The sequence below is a fragment of the Rhipicephalus sanguineus genome, chromosome 5, assembly GCF_013339695.2.
Source record: "Rhipicephalus sanguineus isolate Rsan-2018 chromosome 5, BIME_Rsan_1.4, whole genome shotgun sequence".
In the NCBI taxonomy this organism is placed as follows: Eukaryota; Metazoa; Arthropoda; class Arachnida; order Ixodida; family Ixodidae; genus Rhipicephalus; species Rhipicephalus sanguineus.
The window spans coordinates 69,205,582-69,225,683 of NC_051180.1; the positions used below are offsets into that span (position 1 = coordinate 69,205,582).

Here is a 20,102-nt window from a genome sequence, read left to right on the forward strand (position 1 = left end):
GCGGAGATTTCGGCGCGAAATTTGAAAATGAATCTTCGGCCTTGATATTTTTTTTCTTCTATTAATAAACCTACGGTGGTGAAATTAACGACAGTTGTGTTTTCAGAGTAGGATTTATCAGTCTAAACTGCTTCGTTATTTCACTTTAGTGCCCCTTTGAGGAATCCCGGGTGATCAAAATTAACCTACAGTCCAGATAATCATATTGCGGTTTTGACGCGTGCAGCCTGTTAAGCCCGTTTATTCCAAGGCACTGACTACGGTGACGGGGCCCGTCAGCGCAGTACCCTCGTAAAAGTGACGGGGCCCGTCACCGTAGTGCAAATTGTAATAGTGACGGGGCCCGTCATAATAGCGACGTCTTTATAGTGACGGGCCCCGTCGTCGTAAAGCGGTGACTACGGTGACGGGGCCCCCTTACCGCAGATTTTTGGTCGTTTTAGCGTAGTTTTAGCCCACGTCGTGTGGTGTTCGTGGCGTAGTTCATCAGCATGCAGGTCGTCAGTTCGATTCCTCCCGGTTTTTTTTTTTTGTCAGGTTATGCGTCAACGTCAACGTTCCTGCTCTGACGGAGTCGTAACTTTTTCGTTCATGTCTGCGGCGGTTGTGTGTTTTTCCTATGCGACCTCGGTTCTAATCGCGCCAAATAAAAAAAAATTTTCCGTTTTTTTTTACTTTTTTCATTATTGTTTCACAATACCGTCCCGAGCTTCCGGCTAGTCAACAATAGTTACTCATTCGTGGTGGCACGGCGCAGTGTGGGAGAGCGGAGCCCGTTAATCAGCATATGTCGCTGCGCCGCTGACGCTGCATATCAGCATGCCGCCAATGCGTCGCTGCTCCCCCCCCCCCCCCCCCCCACCTCCGAAATGTTTCCGTACTGACGTGCACCACCGACCAAATAGCCACCTGCGCCTGAAGTCTTCCTGGATTTTTTCTAGAGTCCATGGTGGCGAAATAGATCTCGGAGGGAACATATTGCTGATTTGACTGGCTGTCCTCGCTGCGCCCATCGTCCCTGTAACTGGCTGCGCAGCGCATGACCGTCAGCGGCGCAGCGACAGGCTGATTAACGGGCTCCGCTCTCCCACGCTGAGCCATGCTACCACGAATGAGTAACTATTGTTGACTAGCCGGAAGCTCGGAACGGTATTGTGAAACAATACTGAAAAAAGAAAAAAAAATGGAAACATATATATTTTCTTATTCAGCGCGACTGGAACCGAGGTCGCATAGGAACAAACTATAGGTTTGTGCGAATAGTAAATTTTAGGTCCGAAGCGAATTCGAAGCAACTTTGAGTAGTAGCAGGAGTTGACTTTCGGTTGAATGCAAGTGATAACATATAAAATATGTTAATTATAATTTACTATAATTAGAGCATATAAGCCGGCATAACAAGCTTTTAAACTTAAAGAATGACGAATCGATGTGAGGGTAATACAGTTAAAACCTCATTAATTCGAACTTTTATTTCGAAATCCCGCATAATTAGAAGGATTTCTATGGCCCTGTATTTTGCAATGTAAATTTGAGTGGATAATTTGAAGCGGCGGTGAGTACCATACAGCCCGGTTAATTAAAAAACTTTGGGTGCCATGTGCCAATTCCCGATCCCGATTTAGCCGCAAATCCGCAGAAACGATGGCCCTTAGGAGCCACAAGGCAATGCAATGTAGCGATACTAATGAGTGACAAGTGAAGCATCCCAGCCTCGCTGCTGCCAGCGCAAGAAAAAAACAAAACAAAAGGCGGTCTCGTGGTCAACTGAATTGTGCGCCTGCGGAAAAGAAGACGTGCTTCGCTGCAACACAGCGGTGACACGCGGGCAGCATGACGAATGCTTCTCTCAACCTCAGTGCGGCATGATTTACCCATTCTTTCAAGGAAAATAGAGAAATTATTAAAGGCCGGTCTGACGGAATTCGTGATGTGTGTGAACCTCCGATTGGCGGTTGTTCCGGCAATTTGCACACTTGCAGTGCTGGCGGAGTACTTGCCCGCAACGCCTACTTCGAAAACTCAGTCGAAAGCTTCAATGATCCTCTTTTTCCACCCAGAACACATCGCGAATTCCGTCACACTGGTCATTATTACATTCTTTATTTTACCAGAAAGAATGGGCGAATGGCCGCATCATGACGCACTGACGCTGCGAGGAGCAGGTGACATGCTGCCCGTGTGTCACCACTGTGTTGCAGCGAAGCACGTCTTTTTCACAGGCGCGCATTTCAGTTGACCACGAGACCGTTTTTTTTTTCCTATTTCTTTTTTTTTCTTGCACTGGCCTCAGCGAGGCCCGCCGTTTCCCCGGTTTAGCGGCGAAATTCGGACCAAGTATTGCTGGAAAAAACCCTTGTAACCGCAAACTAGCAGGCACAGCAAACGACCACCTCTGCTTACTTCCAGTAATACAAAATTCCTTGCATCCCGCCTTTTGTATGTTTGGTTAATTCGAAAACCCGCTTAATTAAATTTGTCACAGTCCCAGTGACTCTGAATTAACAAGGTTTTACTGCATGTTCATTTAACCTTGAAGTGGGGCTTCGCGGCAGTGCGGATTTCTCTTGGAAAGGTGTGTTCACGGTATAGCACACCTTTACTGCAGTGAAACCACCTTTACAGGGAGTTACATGCGGTTTATATATGTCTATTCGTTCATTTCGAATACTTTGAAATTTCCTAGAATTTAAATTCGTTTCGAAGCGAATTCGAATACTGTAATATTCGTTCGAATATTCGAATTGCTCGAATATTCGCACAAATAGGAACAACGCATCATCCGAACGCTAGGGCTGTCTAACCGCCGCAGACATGAACGAAAAAGTTACGACTCCGTGAGAGCAGCAACGTTGATGTTGACGCATAACCTGAAAAAAAAGGAAGAAAAAACGGGAGGAATCGAACTGACGACCTGCAGCCCTAACACTTCATGGAGAGCGCAGCCCACCAACTACGCCATGAACGCTTTTTATTTTTTCTTTATTGCCTCACACAAGTAACTACTACGCCCCGAACGCCACACGACGAGGACGGTAAAGAGGCCCCGTCCCTTTTACGATGGTACTGTGCTGACGGGCCCCGTCACCGTAGTCACTGCTTTACGATGACGGGGCCCGTCGCTATAAATACGTCGCTATTATGACGGGCCCCGTCACTATTACAATTTACACTAAGGTGACGGGCCCCGTCACTTTTACGACGGTACTGCGCTGACGGGCCCTGTCACCGTAGTCAGTGCCTTATTCCAACGCCGTTGCTTACACGCAGAGACGCGGACTCTTTCAGTTCAGCCGAACCGCACACAGTTCACCTTGCCGGAGCGTTCTCCACTTCCCACGCCGTCGCAGCCACCGCTGTCCACATTCACACACCGCACCGCATGCCGTTCCCTTTTAGTCCCGCGCTCCCTTAGCTGCCTACTCTGTCCTGCTCGCAACACTCCGCCACCTGGTGTCAGTCCGGTACATTCACAAACTCCATAACGTAACCATAGTTTGCAAGGCCGTTGACCCTTCGAACTCTGGCTACCTGTATATGTCCTCGAATACCTCGATCTACGTTCGTTTAGCTCTGTGGCCTCGGTTGACGCGCTTATTAACAATTGTAGTGATAACGCAGACAAAACATACGCTATAAGCCTATAACGAATCATGCTGTAGACACAGGAGAATTTTTTTTTATTATTGGCGTAATCAAAACAGAAGAGATTGGCGTACAAGAGCGATATTAGCTGCACCTTGAACATTTTATTTAATGTTACTAGCGGTTGGTAATGTATTACGCGCCATCAACGTATCTTGGGATTTCGCAGAATTTAAGTGTACGGATACATCGGACTCTGCATCATTCCTATAAGTTCTCTAAACACGCGGAACGGCATTACCCCAAAATACTCATCACTTCCTGTGAACATTTGCACGCGCATTTCACACATGCAACTGCGTGCATTTGATGTAAACTGGGAACATACGATTTCTTTATATATATATATATATATATATATATATATATATATATATATATATATTATATATATATATATATATATATATATATATATATATATATATATATATATATAAAGAAATGGCATGTTCCCAGGTTTACATCAAATATAGGTATGTTCTGAATAATCATATATGGCTTCAAAGACTGAAAAGTAGAGTGAAGCAAGCGTCAGCAGCACAGGCATTCTTGATATCCCGCGGCTTTTCAACTTTTCATTCAAAAATAAAAGAATGGGCTTAGGAATCTGCTAAGGCCAACATAAGAAGACTTGTGCGTATACAAAAGGGCGTTGTAATCTCCGCTCTCGTATCGTCTGAGCGCCTTTTAGAGGTCGCGCGGAGACAACACCGCACTTACCGTCCTACAAGTTCTTTTGAATCGCTCCCCTGAGACGCGCCAAACACGTCTGAGAACTATCTGGCGCCGCTGTAATACTTGTCAAAACCTTTGCATTTCAGGAGCAAAGCTAATGAGAAAAACGTACTTTAAATTCGGTGAATAACTTCTCTAATTGTTTGCAAGTAACAGTTATAATATCGTGGGGTGCATTCTAGTGACTCATTATTAAGTGCGCAAGTGGACCAGAAGGACAACGAAAAAAAAAAAAAACACAATTCGACGGAAGGTTCCTATGTGTCCTTTCGCGTGTTGTCCTTCTTCCCGGCATGCGCACATAGTGATCAGGGACGAGAATTTGGTAATTATGTTAATCCAGCAGAAGCGGGGGCACTGTTTTCGACACAAAGATTTTCTCACAGAACTCTATCAGATCAACAGCGAAATTTTCAAGCACAGTAGAAAAAAAGAAATACTGTAATTGAAGACGCGAAATTATTTGTACAACCGTGAATATCGTTTTATATCGGGATAAACTGCCATATCCTACTTTGTATGAATGTAAAACGCAGAAATGGTTTATCAGACAACCCCTGTAGATTCATTTGAGTGAAAGTTTTTTTATTATTATTTAAGAGAAAAACTTAAATCTCAGCGGCTGTACTAGGCAGATGCCTCCGCATACCAGCTCGCTGATGGAACGACTATGGTGGGGGCTGCGGTCACCGGTCCGATACCCGCAACCTCATACACACGCATCGTGGCCTGCGGTGTCGATATCTCAGCGTTCGTTGACTTATTGAGTATCTCGTAATCCGAACGTTGGTTGGTGACAATAAACCCGGGCAATCTCTAAGCAGGGACTATAACGTACAGCGACGAACACCACCCAATTAGCTGTAAATGTTGCAACTTTTATTTCGCCGACAGAAAACGCACCTCTCTCACCATCGTCATAGGAACTTCTTGCTGTACGACTTCACCCTCGTCCAGAACTTGCTGATTGTCGACACGACGTTGTCGACGAGCCACATCACTTTACCTGGATAGTTCTCGAGAGCTCGCGCACCGGCGGAGTCGAGCGGCGGGTACTTCAAGTGCCGTTTCCAGTACTGGCACCGGTCTCGACGGAGCTGGGAGCCCGTCGTGTATCGCTGAGGCCGCAGCGACAGATAGGTGCCGTTGTTCTTTTGAAACTCGTCCCAGCGAACGTCTTGAGTGCTTGGGTTTCTGAAAGGCAGCAGAATGAAGGGCGCCACCCTTATCAAAGGCGTGACGTCACGAGAACGATGACGAAAGCACGAATAAGAGGGGAGCGCGATAGACACTGATAACAGGAAAACAGGCAAGCAAGGCGTTACCGACATAGTCAGAGCACGATACTCTTTCTTCGTTTTGGCCTGACGGTGGCGTTTGCTTTTTGGACACGAGACATCTGACCACAGCGTCTGAAGGCATGCTGGCTAAACCACATCCTGTTGCGCATGATCACACTCTGCTTGCCTTCAACTGTGTCGGCTGCCTTTGATGAAGAAGCTAAAACGTCATGTGATCTGAGTAGAAGAGTCATTGAATGCTATCACAAAAAGAAGGAACCTGGGAACCGGTAGAATTGGGATATCTCGAAGGAGGCGGGAGCCTCCGCTTTCAAAGGGCTTGTGGCAGGAAAACCTTTATGTTGGGTGCACTGCGGGATGCTTGCAAAACGAGGGCAGCGTCGACTTAATCATGTACAAATGCCTGGGGCACCGCGCGAATAGCGATATGGGAAGTGGCTGAAATATCGCATTCGTACATATAAGTGAGACATCTAGGATTGATTCTCATGATGTAAGAAAAATAATAAGGAAAATAATACGATACAGGGACCGCCATTCCAGACACACTCTTTCTTTTCTGTCTTTCCGATTGAGCATGCAACCTGTCGTTGATGTAATAATGACAAGGGAACGAATGAGAAGCTTCTGTGGGCAATCGCTCCTTACAGCTCGCTCACTGATTCTAGCTCGCTATACCGATCAAACGTAAAGCCTTCCAAGAAGAACTCACCCCGTCTTGGCGAAGCTGACCCACATGTCCACTATGCGCTCCGCAAATCGCGCCTCCTGGTCCGTGTAGTGCTCGGGAAGCCTGACGGGCATGCCGAAGACGTACTGCACTTCATCGCTGTGCGGAACGCCCATCCAGTGGCCCCAGATGCTGGACTTGGTGCGGTGCTCGAAGGAGTAGTAGAACACGCGGTTGCCGTGCCTCGTGTACGTGTGCGCAAAGTGCACCGAGGGACAGACGAAGAACAGGTCACCCACGATGTCAATTAGCCGCCGACGCAGGAGATCGTCCTCGCTAAGTGCGGCCGCCTTCTCTTGGGCGTCTAAGTACACATCGAACACATCGTCCGGCACGGGCGAGTGCAGAGCGTGCAGCAAGATGCGCGCCACTTTCTCCGTGTCTTCGCGCGACACGCTTTGCGTCGTCTTGAGAGGGTAGAGGTGCGGGAAGCCGAGGAAGAGGAAGAGCGAGCCTTCGTCCGCGTTGGTTCCGATCAGCACTTCGCCTCCCTGGATTTGACCCCGTTCGATCTGCAGCAGGTGAGATTTCGGCATGAACTCGTCCCCGTGAACGGGCCTCATGCTGATGATCTTGCCCCGCGAGAAGGCTATGTGCGCGCGCAGGATCTCGTCGGCGCTCTTGGAACGCAGGCAGTTCACGACTATGGCCGGGTGAGACAGCATGTCTTCGTCGATGCTACTCGCGCATCCGAGGGTGCTTGCAAAGTCGTTCGATACCCTGATGGCTTCTTCCATGGTGCTCATGAAGGTGGCAGAGTAGAGGCTCCCGCTCTGCAGGATGGCACGCTTGAACAGACCGCGGCTTAGAGGTGACAGGAGGTGCATGTTGGCCGAGATGGCTCCGGCGCTGACACCGAATAGGGTCACTTGGTCAGGATCGCCGCCGAAATTTCGGATGTTGTGGCGCACCCATCTTAACGCGAGCAGCTGGTCGTGAAGCGCCATGTTTCCAGGGGCATCCTCCGTGTCCGCGGTGAGGAAACCGAACGCGCCGAGCCGGTAGTTCATCGCGACCACTACCACGTCGCCGAGGGCGGCGATCACGGAGCCGTTGTTGTAACTGTGGCTGGCCGATCCCATGATGAATGCACCGCCGTGCAGCCACACCATGACGGGCCTGCTAGGGGAGTCGGTTCTTGGAGTCCACACGTTGAGATAGAGGCAGTCTTCGCTGTGCCGGCTCTCGTCTTCGAAGCCGGCGCTGAGAAAGACGTTCTCAGGTTGCATGCAGGAGTAAGGCATCGTCGTCGCGTCCAACACATCGTCCCATGGCAAAGCGGGCAGGGGCTTTCGAAATCGGAGTTCGTCAATCGGTGGCTTTGCGTACGGGATGCCGAGAAAACCGAACACCGTTTTGTCTCTCACGGAAATTGGAACGCCGCGCACCAAACCGCAAGTGGTGTTGACTACGTGAGATGACGCTATCGAGACGAGGGTCACGACCAGGAGCGTCACTGCAGGAATCCTGTTCATTGCTGAAAGCAAGAAAAAACTGTGCAAGAACTCCATCATTTTCTTCTCCTCCTTTAGGTAGCGGTGCTGTTTCTTAATAATTAAAGACTGGTCTGATGCAAAAGACTTGTTTTGATGTGACATCGTTCGAAGCATAGTGCAGCACTTTCTCTAAATGCTGATAAGAAATGCATATTGGCCCCACTAGTGGTCGCAGAACATTAATGAGGTCATGTGAGTTTCTTCTACCAGGCGAGCCTAATGAGCCATATGAATTTCGTACACCAGGCGACTCTGCGTGCTTCACTGTCCATAACAACTGTGCGAATTTGGTTAGCGCTATGCCCTAACTCCCTGCGTATCCGATCGTTGAATCAAGTTTTTGCTCTGGCGTTCCTGTCAGGGCTCCTGATAGGCACGACATTTGGTTCATTAGGTCAAGTTCCGGGACGCACTTGTTTTGAAGAAGTGCAGGCACTTGGCAAACGGAGAAAGTGATAGGTGCATCCTTATCGCAGTGACCGATGAAGCTGTTTGCAGCGAACGTACAGGAAGCACACGGACGCTAGCGAACGTTGAAAAACACCTCCGTCATTTTTGTAGCAGCTTTACTTTCTGGAATTCACAAAAACGGCAAGAAAGAGATGGCTTTCGCATTAATTTCTTGAAGCTTTCAGTGACAAGCTGATCAACTTCTTTTCCAATTCATATTATTCAAAATATATGATAACTATTTGCTTTATGCATGTTTTCTAAGATACCAAAAGTCCTTTGCCACCACGACCTTTTCGCTACAGGGCGTATGTACGTCGCATAAAGACTCGTCATGCATTCGTCTTCAATAGGACCATGATGTCAACGTACGAATTTTGTAAAGCCGCAGCTTTTTCATTTCCTCGTTTTTCAAGGTAACACTGAAGTGCATGATACAGGATAACACCATATACCGCACTTTGGAAATCATGACACTTAAATAATCACCTCTGATACGGCATCCTAAAGAGTTCTTTAAGGAGTTAATAGGTGTACTTTTGGCTCTTATCGCGATCCGAGCACAAACTCGGTAGCAAAAATGTAATGCCCAGTGCAGAGTATACAATCGCCAATTCACTATATAAGAAATGGGGGAACGTGGAAGATTTTTTTACCTGTTCGTATCCTTCCTGAATGTAGCCGCATCCCTTCCTCTGTCGGCAAATACACTGATCCAGATGTTAGGTGTCGTCGAAGCGTCTCTCTAGAAGCTGCTGATAACGCGTACGATTTGTTTGCGTATCGATAGCGGTTTTCTTTTTGTGTGTGTGTGTTCTTATCGCGAAGATTCGTGCTGTGCCAACAGCCGCTATCTGTGCTTGCATTTGCGTAAAGCCCGACGTGCTCATTTGCACTTGCACGGCGTCAAGAAGAAATGCCTAAGAAAACAGGATGGTTTTGGCCGTCACTACCGCGTTACTCCTTCAACGATCAGACGACTCGCCGATGTGTAGGTTGAAAACAAGTATCGCAGAGGTCTCCTGCGGCAAGGACTATTCAAGTTCTGAGCTCTGCGAAGAGCACACTAACGGTCTTAGCGCTATGCATTCATCGCATATGGAAGTCATCATCATCAGTGTACTCAAAGGCATCACAAAGCTGTATTAACGCGACTTCAGCTCTGACTGATTTTAAATCAGTATCCACATCCATGTGTGCGAAGAACTAACTTACTAAGTAGTGTTAATCACTAAATTTTAGTAAGTTTATAAAATGTGAGATTTTAAGCATATCAATATGAGCATCTCTAATAATAATAATAATAATAATAATAATAATAATAATAATAATAATAATAATAATAATAATAATAATAATAATATCCATTGCTCGGACGTGCACGGAAGTATACATAAGTCTTCAGCGGGAGTGCTTGGTAGGTTTCGCAACCGCATTAATTTTCATTGACGTAGACTGCACATCTATACGAAAATTTCGAATAAGAAGAAAATGTAATCTAGAACCAAACAAAAACCGGTGCTGTGTCCTGTGGTGCCAATTTGTCAGTGTGCATCACGGACATCTTCAAAATTTCGATAAGCTTTTGAAATGACAACATCTGATGATGGAATGATGAAGTATACAGGAACATGGTATTTGTCACATTCGCTTGTCATACCTTGCACAACGCCTGCGCAAAATTTACCTATTTATTTGCTTTAATGCTGGATATCAGGCCACAGTCATGAGTCATCTAGCAGTCGAGGATTACAAGAAGATAAGTGAATACTGTGAGACAAACGTACAAAAACTGCAAAGCTGCCTTAGTTCTCCGCAAGAAAGATGGCCATCACAAAAGGAATCTGGTAATGAGATGCCATCCCTCCAGTACTGTTCATTGCATCGTTAGATGACCTCCTCAGACTATTACAGTGGGTAAGGATCACGACTGAGGATTATTGGCGAATATTTCAGCGACTTAAGGTTTGTAAATTGAGTTGAGCTGCTGGACATGCTAGTTATTACGTATGACGCATAACTGGTTCTCCATTATAATTACAGTGCTGATGCCTAGAGACGGAAAGCGAAGTCAAGCACAGCAGATAATTAAAAGGTGGATTGATGCTAGGAAGTCTAGAAATTCTGAGGTTTTGCGAGCGAAAGTAATAAGATACTATTTTGAGGCTTGTAGTTACGAAATTGGCGAGCATAACTTGGAATCCGCTGGCACAAAACAGGAATAAAGGTAGCAGGGAGATCCCGACGTCCTTTAGTGGTGATTTACAGTGATGATTACGGTGATGATGACCACGACGACTAGGTCACATATGGGGTTAACAATGACCGAACAAAGGATACTCTATGTTCAAGACAACCTGCCTAACTTGTTTATAACAAGATTTTACCACACTGATGTACAATGGTTTCTCGCAAGCGAAACATCATCTGCAGAAATATGATGTAACCTTGTGTATCATGTCCTAATGAGCAATGCCCTGCCTTAACTACGAAACGACGATTACGCGAATTTATGTTGTTAATTTCAGATAGATTTTACCTTAGCCAATGTGTTTTCGCACATATCGCAATGCGTCTTAACGCTGTCTTTGTTCTAAATATGACTCTTTCGGAAGAAAAGATTAAGTGAATCAACCACTTATCGGAATAAACACTTATTTATGTCAAAATGCGTGTCATTTAATGGGTTCCCCATAATTTCATTGCAGCTAACGAAACAGTTTACATTTTGACGTCATAAACAATACACATGAGCTTATCATTATTTTATATTCAAGGTCACGGCTTATCAACCCCTTTACACTGTTTTACTTGCTGGTTGACTCCAAAGTGAAAAAAGCACACAAAAATAAAAACCTGGGTGTAAGTACTCAATGTCAATTCTTAAAAAGCGCTCTTAGATAGGCAAGATGCGTGACCACGATTACACGTGGAAGTCAATACATCAACTATATCGGCGACAGCACATATCGCAAATAAATTGCGGGTCATATTAAGAAACGGCGAAGAATATTGCGGAATAAACTACAGACTGGTCTCAAAAGACTGACCCATTTGAACTCATAGGCTGTCTTGAATGTCCGCTGTGATGTTAACTCTCCTAGGAAACTTTACTCTACGTGAACACTAGCGCGTACGTTCGCCATGACTGTCAGATCCTGTACCAGTGACCACAAAACCAGCGGTGGCGACAAATTCGTACGAATCTCAGCGTCGGCGGCACCTTTCTCTTCGATAGCGAGGTCGATCTGTGCCGACCATTCGAGTAGCACACCCTCTTGAGATGATAAGGAGCAAAGGATGGCACTGAAAATGCACGAACCTGACGACAAGGAAACCGCACATTTTCGACCACGGGAGAGAGCATCACTCGGAGCATCGCCGATATCTGGGGAAAGTAAGAACAAAAGCAAAAAAAAAAATAATAATAAAATAAAAACACCCGACGAAGGTGAATACGATCTCTGCAGAACTAACCGTATCTGAACTCCGAGTGCGGAGCATTTCGTCATCCTTTTGTCATACCTTTCCCCGCAACTCATATATATCATAAGCTCTATGGTGCGTGCGCCATATTAGATCTGTAGTGGCGCCAGCAAGGGGCACGGACGGGGGGGTGAGGGGGGCGTGCAGCTTCCCTCCCCTTTGCCCCCCAAGACCAAACATGGACAAAACACAATGCATAAGTTCCCCGCCTCCCTGCGCCCCCCCCCCCTTGAAGACATCCTAACGCCACCCCTATATCATATATTTATAATGATGCTTAAATATGACTCATTCTTTGAAAGAAGAGCTGATTGATGTAAAGCTGTATGGTATATATGCGGTATTTTCTCTCGCCTCCTATTTTTACGGGGTGCAGTTAAACGTATCAAACACATCCCACTTCACAAACAATTTGTGCATAGGCACTTGCCGCTTGGAATAAAGGAGTATTCATTCTAAAGAAAAAAATATTTCTTGTTTTGTACCCTGCGATATAGCATTGATTTATTTGTGCAAGTTAGCAATTATTACGTTAAATTTTATTTGAATTGGCTGCTAGTCTATGTACTGACGATCATGCCAGATAGAAAGCGTATACACAACATCATGTTTTCAGTAGTACATCTTACCTCAACATCGCTGAGCGACTTCCGCTTCAGATTTGAAAAAAAGCCATGGGCTTACCGTGACGTCACCACCAGTGAAGGATGCGCGCGCATTGGCTAGCCGGACAGCGGCTTCAATTTTGTAGTACACTCCTGCGATGCTGTATAATTTAAGGAGAGAATTTTACAGGTTCACATGATTGTGGCCGTACTGTGGATGCTGCCCTGTCCTTTTCTTCTTCTTCTTCATTCAAAGCATAAAGAGGTTGAACTAAACAAAGCCTGGTGGCCCGCACAGCGCGCACTTCAGCTGCGCTAATTAGGTTTTAAACTACTTCTTTCATGCAAATTTTATGCATCTTGAGACTTTAGTACATAGTACTGAGGCGAATGTTTAACCCTTTCGGTCTTGGCGGTGTCAATTGACAGCCCCACACAACACTTCCCCTAGCACCTCGGAGATGAAACCAAAACTGTCCATTCTTGGAGTAATACTTCTTCAATAATCCCCACTGCGATGGACACCAAAATTGTGACATGGAGCTAGGAGCCGCAAAGAAGAAGAAGCTTGAGCAATGTCATGGGTGATGCCGAGGCGGGTAAGCGCCTATTTCGTGTCGACGTACCGAAGATGTTTCAATGAGTATCACACTGAAAAGTGAGACGTGGTTCAAGTTTTGTGTACTCTAATGAGTAGCAAGAAAAAAGAAGCCATTTTTCTCATTTCACGACCGCTGAGCCCTGATGACCTAATTTGATGTCCCACCTGTAAATTCATTATTACTTCCACGACTGGCTCAATTTATCGTTTGTGGTCTTCTGAGGTCCTAAGTATTAGTAAAACACGCACAAAAAAAAGTCTCCGAGCAAAATAAGAAATACAGGGCTAAAAGGGTTAATTATATGCTCGTATGTTACCACCGGAAGCAGTTTTGATTTCGAAGAGCACTCGGTGGCCCCGTGACGTAGTCGGCCTACTCGTTAACAAATACTACCAGGTGACCGCGAGAGCCAGTGACGTCACTGGCCAGCTTCTGCTATGTTGTCAGCGCTGCTGTTTCGTCCGCTGTGTTGAGCGTTGCGAGTGCTTGTTTCCTCAATCATCAAACAACGTTGTTTATCTAGTGCGGGGATCGACTAAAGAGCTGGAAGGAGTGTAAAAATCAGTCAGAAAGGCTCGATTCACTTCGCGAATCTCGCCGGTAGTTGCGATTTTATTCTTCTCGTCATCCAACTGAGGCGACGTTTTCCGCCAGGCTTGGAGTAGCGGCAGCATTAGACGTACTGAAACATTTTCTCTCCGATCATTCGTAAAGTAGCAGGATGAGAAGTGACGAAGGGAGCAGTGAAAGCACAACATTGGCGCTCTGTAACAGTGTTTGTATGTAACATGCAAGTGAAGTGATGTATGCTTTACTAACCCGTATTTAGATCGGGACACGCCGCATGCTCAAGGCATATCAATCCCACGTACGCACGTCTGAGGGTCGAAGCAGTTATCTATCCACTACGCAATACGATCCCGGCAGTAGCGAGCTTTAGATTATCTGTATACTTCCAAACCTTTGCGGATACCTGGTTACCGGAGCTGTTGACGGCTGCAGCAGTAGCAGCAGCCGCGTAGAGCCCCTCCTGACAGCCGCGGAGCTGGTAGCGACATCTTGTGGCGTTTTCTCCACCTACAATATTTTTTTTTTTTCTGTTTTCTCCGTCGCGTTGCTGTTCTTGTCTAAAGAAAAAGCAGCGAGAATACTGTGAGTTCCTAATTATCTCACTGCTAATGCTTTACACAGGGTAAGCATGGGTAAGTCGCTGCAATGTTTGTAGGTCTCTGGTCAGGCTATGCATCATCAGGTGCCGCTACTAGCGTTGTCCGTCTCGTACATGCCTCCGTTAACCAAGCCGGAACTCGTGACGTGCGTTGTTTACAAAACGGCCCCGCTCGATGACGTCATCTCTTCTTGCTTCTATTTCCGATTCGGCGCTTTCACGCACTGCAAAACTCAAAATACTTTTTAGGCTGCATTTGTGGCCGATATTGTACAGATGGCACCTATATGCACCCATTAGTGTGATGCAACTGTAAAGTTGTGTCCGACTTTTTGTGTCACCACTTCTTTAATTAAATACAGGATATCTTGCCCGTCTAATATCACTGGTGCATATTATTTCTCGATCGCACTGTCATTGGGCGAGATTTTGCAAGGAATAAGATTCCTGGACTCAACATTGCCTTCGACTCAAGGAATGTAAGCCACAACTGCGAACATGTTTGGCCGATGTGCGCATCATCTTATCAAGAAAAAGCAAAACAACTACCTTCCCGTCTTTCTCTCTAATGATTTTTAAATAGGTCACCGTCAGTCGAAGAAAAATGCTCTTATTATACACTGTACAGTATATTTCATTCAGTAAAGTCCCGTTTCTTTTGCTGGGGCTACGCTGATGACACGCATTTATTAACTTTCTCATAAAAACTTACCCTTCATTACATGTCACAGTGGAAAGACTCAGATCTGGGCGTAAAGCTTTGTATTCGTTCAAGTAATATAACTAAAAAAAGGTTTTCGATGCATTTCATTACTTCTCGAATATTGCATTGCCCCGAGTCCAAAAGTATGTTTAATAGCATGCTTTCTTTATCATTAGGAAAACATTTATTAATGCGCATAAAGAGGATAGCATGTCTATTTGCACACGCGTTTCAAGGAAAGCGGTGCTGCACGGGCTGGAGTAGGGATGACTACGGTTGGTCCTCTTTACAACAAACTACAGGGTGGAAAACATTTTCTTTTAAGCGAAAAAACTTTTGGCGTAGACCTGCGTCTACGGGTGAAGTTTAGCACTTGCAATTTTTCACCCTTTGAGACACTTTGTACACATTTGTGCACATCACAGTGTTTTTGCTATTTGGGTCGACCAGTGGTTCAGAAAGAGAGAAATACATTGAGGTTTGGATGAATTCACCCTCGTGCACAATAAATGTGTCGTCATTTAACTTCATTTTGCATTGTACTGTTGCATATTATCACTTTCCCCAAGGCACTACCATGTTTGACGAATCGCTCGACGTACCGCTTGCCATGAGCAATGGTAAAAGTATTATTTATCTACGCTTCGAAATGAATATAACCGAAAACAAATTTCCACTGTACTTCTAAACTGAGATTTGATTCTATTTATACAAAAACGAATCATCAATGTTTTCGCGGTAAATAGATAATAAATTACACGTTAATTCAGCTTAATTACTATAAAACACATAAATCGACGCATTATGGCAATATTTTTGCTGCAGTAGTATATCGAGTGTCATGCAATAATGTCGCGTAAATTTTACGCATTTGCACACAGTTCTTCATAGGTGGCGTCTAATAGGGTGCATGTCGAATTGGGAAGACTCAGCTCTGAGCGTAAAACTTTACGTTCGTTCAAGTAAACTTTTCCTGCCCAACACCACATTTAGAAGTTCAATAGCATGTGAGGAGACAAAGAATTCAAAAAGGATATTCAATGGCATGTGCGGAGAAGAAGAACAAGAAGCTGTTAAAAAAGATGGGTGATCAAAACAATGTTATAAGTCAACGTGCTCTGTACTTGTCAGATGAAGCGCATTCAGAAGCGCAAGTTTATAAACAAAATTAAGGCGAGGCCAATTAGATTGCTCGCCGCTGCAGTTTTGTCACATTCATTGCTTTGTAAGTTCGAACAAACTGAACCACCTATGCAATGTCATTCAGCGCCCTTTATCATGTGTCGTTGTCACGTGCACCCAAATCGCAGTATTCCTGTTGCAGCAAGTAAACTAGTAGTGCAGCCAGCGCCAAGTCTCCATAACTCCCGAGTCGAGCACGCGCGTTAGGTCGCGACCTCTATCGTCGCTATATTTCAACTACATGCTCCAAAGCCCGGCCTCCGTGACAAACAGCGCAGAACGCTGGCGCACAATCGTGGAGGCCACTATCGAAAGCGACGCGCCCCGCGAGGCGGCTCTGCGTTGGTAAATGAAGAGTGTGGTCCCCTACGTGCTCGGATGTCATCTGCCAAAGAAATGTTTGGCGCGTGAAATTTATTTAACACATTAAATGGCTAGGAAACGTTAACAGTGCCCGTGCAGTATATGGCTGAATCCACTTTATTCACTACATGAAAGTGTTCGTAGCATGCCGTTGTCCAAGCACAACTTACGTTTTAGGAATTGTTATTCCACATCTTCGTTCAGCCTATAAATGTTTTAAAGAAATTCGTGCCTTTCGCTCCCCCCTTCCTTTTTCCACGGTGTAGGGTAAAAAACAATATTTATCTCTCCACCTTTTGCACGTTATCTCTCTCTCTGTGTGCTTTGACGTGCAGGGCAAGAATTCCGATGTGATTATTTGTTATTTTTTATTTATTCATACTGTCGATCCCTGATGGGATCGACAGTATGAATAAAAGATATGATACAGGGTTGTCTAATAAATTGTGACCTGTGCCTAAATTTAAGTAAAGGAGATAGATAGATAGATAGATAGATAGATAGATAGATAGATAGATAGATAGATAGATAGATAGATAGATAGATAGATAGATAGATAGATAGATAGATAGATAGATAGATAGATAGATAGATAGATAGATAGTGAAATAAATATTGCTGCGAGTCTTATATTTCATGAGTTGAAGCTTCACCCACAGACTGTGGGCAACGCGCTGCGCAGGCATCGCCGTGATGTGTAGGAAGCTTCACGATTGTTTTGGAACAATCCGTAAGATTGCGCGCCGAACGAGAATGTTCCAGCTTTGTCGAGAGATAACGCCGCCAACAGCGATATCGCTGGAAAGTTCGATAGCGCCTGTATAAAAGCCGACGCGCTTGACTGCTTGTCAGTTGATCGACGGTCGACGCTCTGTCCGCCGCTATCAGTGTGTTGCTGTAGATTGACTTACAGTTTCCCGGCCACAAGTTCGGCCAAATAAACAGTTTCATCTCGAACGTGCTGACTACTGTCTTCGTCGTCACGACCACGTGACATCTGGTGGAGGTGCTGCTTCATGATCCGGACGCCACCGCGGGACGCTGACCCAAGCCCAAGCCGAGAAGAAGACGACGCTAAGGACAACCCGGATCCTCGAACCAGCCGCCGGCAGAAGGGACTACACCAGAGTACGGGCTCCTTCCCGAAAATACCAGGCAGCCGAAGACCGTCACATCGACCGCCGAGACGATGACAGACCCCCTGCCACCTACAACGGTAGTGATGCAACAGCCAAGGGAGCCGCCGACTTTCCGTGGATCGTCGTTTGAAGACCCGGAGAGCTGGCTGGAGACGTACGAGCGAGTCGCCGCCTTCAACCACTGGGACACTGAAGAGAAGCTGCGCCACGTCTACTTCTACTTAGAAGACGCCGCGAAGACGTGGTTCGAAAACCATGAATCGAGCCTTCAATCCTGGGACCCTCTTTCGGACGACGTTCCTTAATACCTTCGCGAGCATCGTCCGCAAGGAAAAGGCCGCTGCTTTGCTGGAGACAAGAGCACAGCTACCGAATGAGACGGTCACCATCTACACGGAAGAGATGACGCGACTTTTCCGCCTGGCTGATGCTGCCATGCCTGAGGAAAAAAAGGTCCGCTTCCTTATGCGGGGTGTGAAACAAGACCTCTTTGCAGGATTGGTGCGGAACCCACCGAAAACTGTCATCGAATTCCTAAATGAGGCTACAACAATTGAAAAATCCCTAGAGATTAGGACGAAGCAATACAACCGCTCAACCCTGTCGATAGGCTACACCGAAGCGCACTCGCTAGGCACCGACGACCTACGGGAAACCATCAGAGCGATAGTGCGGGAGGAGCTGCGTAAGCTGTTGCCTTCAGCGCAGCCTCAAGTGGATTCGATCGCCGACATGGTCCGCGAGGAAATCCAGCAGTCGCTGGGCACCCCCGATGCAGCGCAGCCGCAGCTGCAAGCAATGAACTATGCCGCAGCAGCCCGACGCAACGCCCCCGCTCCTCGTCCACGTCAAGACTTGCCGAGATTGCCAGCGACGGAAGACACCGCCGACTAGGCCAGCGGGACTTCTGCAGCCAATCGAACCACCTCACCGGCCGTTCCAGCAAATCGGGATGGACCTACTGGGGCCGTTCCCGACGTCGACTTCCGGCAACAAGTGGATCGTCGTAGCGACTGACTACCTCACCCGCTACGCGGAGACGAAGGCCTTGCCCAAAGGCAGTGCCGCCGAGGTAGCCAAGTTCTTCGTGGAGAACATCGTTTTGCGTCATGGCGCCCCAGAGGTCCTTATCACAGACAGAGGTACCGCCTTTACTGCGGACCTAACTCAAGCGATCTTCAAGTACAGCGAGACGAGCCACCGCCGCACCACCGCCTACCACCCGCAGACCAATGGCCTCACCGAGCGTCTAAATAAGACCATCGCCGACATGCTCGCCATGTACGTCGACGTTGAGCACAAAACGTGGGACGCCGTCCTTCCGTACGTGACCTTCGCTTACAACACGGCCATCCAAGAAACGACGCAGATGACGCCGTACAAGTTGGTCTACGGAAGGAGCCCGGCAACTACGCTCGACGCCATGCTACCCAACGTCACGGACGAAGAAAATGTCGACGCCGCCGCTTACTTACAACGTGCCGAAGAAGCTCGACAGCTGGCCCGCTTGCGCATCAAGACCCAGCAGCACACCGACAGCCGTCGCTACAATCTTCGACGACGCTTCGTCGAGTACCAGCCCGGAGACCGTGTCTGGGTCTGGACGCCAATACGACGACGCGGACTGAGCGAGAAGCTTCTTCGACGGTACTTCGGACCGTACAGGGTACTTCGACGTCTCGGCGCACTCGACTACGAGGTTGTCCCCGACGGCATCACGAACTCTCAGAGGCGCCGAGCTCGACCCGAGGTCGTGCATGTGGCGCGCCTTAAACCGTACTATGCTCGTTAACGCACCTGAGGACTCTAATGTTTGCTTTCTTTATTAGTTTTCTTTAGTATTGCATGTATTCATGTTCTGTTTTTAAACATCGGGACGATGCTTTTTCAGAGGGGGGCATTGCCGCGAGTCTTATATTTCATGAGTTGAAGCTTCACCCACAAAGACTGTGGGCAACGCGCTGCGCAGGCATCGCCGTGATGTGTAGGAAGCTTCACGATTGTTTTGGAACAATCCGTAAGATTGCGCGCCGAACGAGAATGTTCCAGCTTTGTCGAGAGATAACGCCGCCAACAGCGATATCGCTGGAAAGTTCGATAGCGCCTGTATAAAAGCCGACGCGCTTGAGTGCTTGTCAGTTGATCGACGGTCGACGCTCTGTCCGCCGCTATCAGTGTGTTGCTGTAGATTGACTTACAGTTTCCCGGCCACAAGTTCGGCCAAATAAACAGTTTCATCTCGAACGTGCTGACTACTGTCTTCGTCGTCACGACCACGTGACAATATTTATTTCCCAACAGTTTAGGGAGGGGTCCTGCCTTCGTCAGGGGATGATACATATATTGTAAGCACATTTAACGCACTTCATCGTTCTCATTTGTACATAGCCATCATCATCCCTGTTCTTCTTCTTCGTGGTTGTGTGCTGAGGCAGACACTGCAGAATAAACAGTTCTGCTGGCGTTCTCTGGTCCGGTCGTCCTGCGTCTTTCA

The 20,102-nt window shown here is 46.7% G+C and overlaps 1 protein-coding gene across 1 annotated transcript; it reads right to left on the bottom strand.

Annotated features, from left to right (window-relative positions):
- Positions 1-5,298: 5,298 nt before the first annotated feature.
- On the bottom strand, positions 5,299-9,141 carry LOC119393727 (cholinesterase 1). Its single transcript, XM_037660847.2, has 3 exons — positions 9,017-9,141; positions 6,397-7,891; positions 5,299-5,577 (listed from the first exon to the last, which is right to left on the bottom strand). The coding sequence occupies exons 1-3, from the start codon at positions 9,045-9,047 to the stop codon at positions 5,301-5,303; spliced, it is 1,803 nt and encodes a 600-aa protein (XP_037516775.1). The 5' UTR covers positions 9,048-9,141; the 3' UTR covers positions 5,299-5,300.
- Positions 9,142-20,102: the final 10,961 nt, after the last annotated feature.

Coding starts and splice junctions, on each gene's coding strand:
- LOC119393727 (XM_037660847.2), bottom strand. CDS start 9,047: ATGCGGCTACATTCAGGAAGGATACGAACAG. Junction 7,892..9,016: donor TTCAGGAAGGATACGAACAG/GTAAAAAAATCT, acceptor TCTTGCTTTCAG/CAATGAACAGGATTCCTGCA. Junction 5,578..6,396: donor GTCAGCTTCGCCAAGACGGG/GTGAGTTCTTCT, acceptor GCTGCCTTTCAG/AAACCCAAGCACTCAAGACG.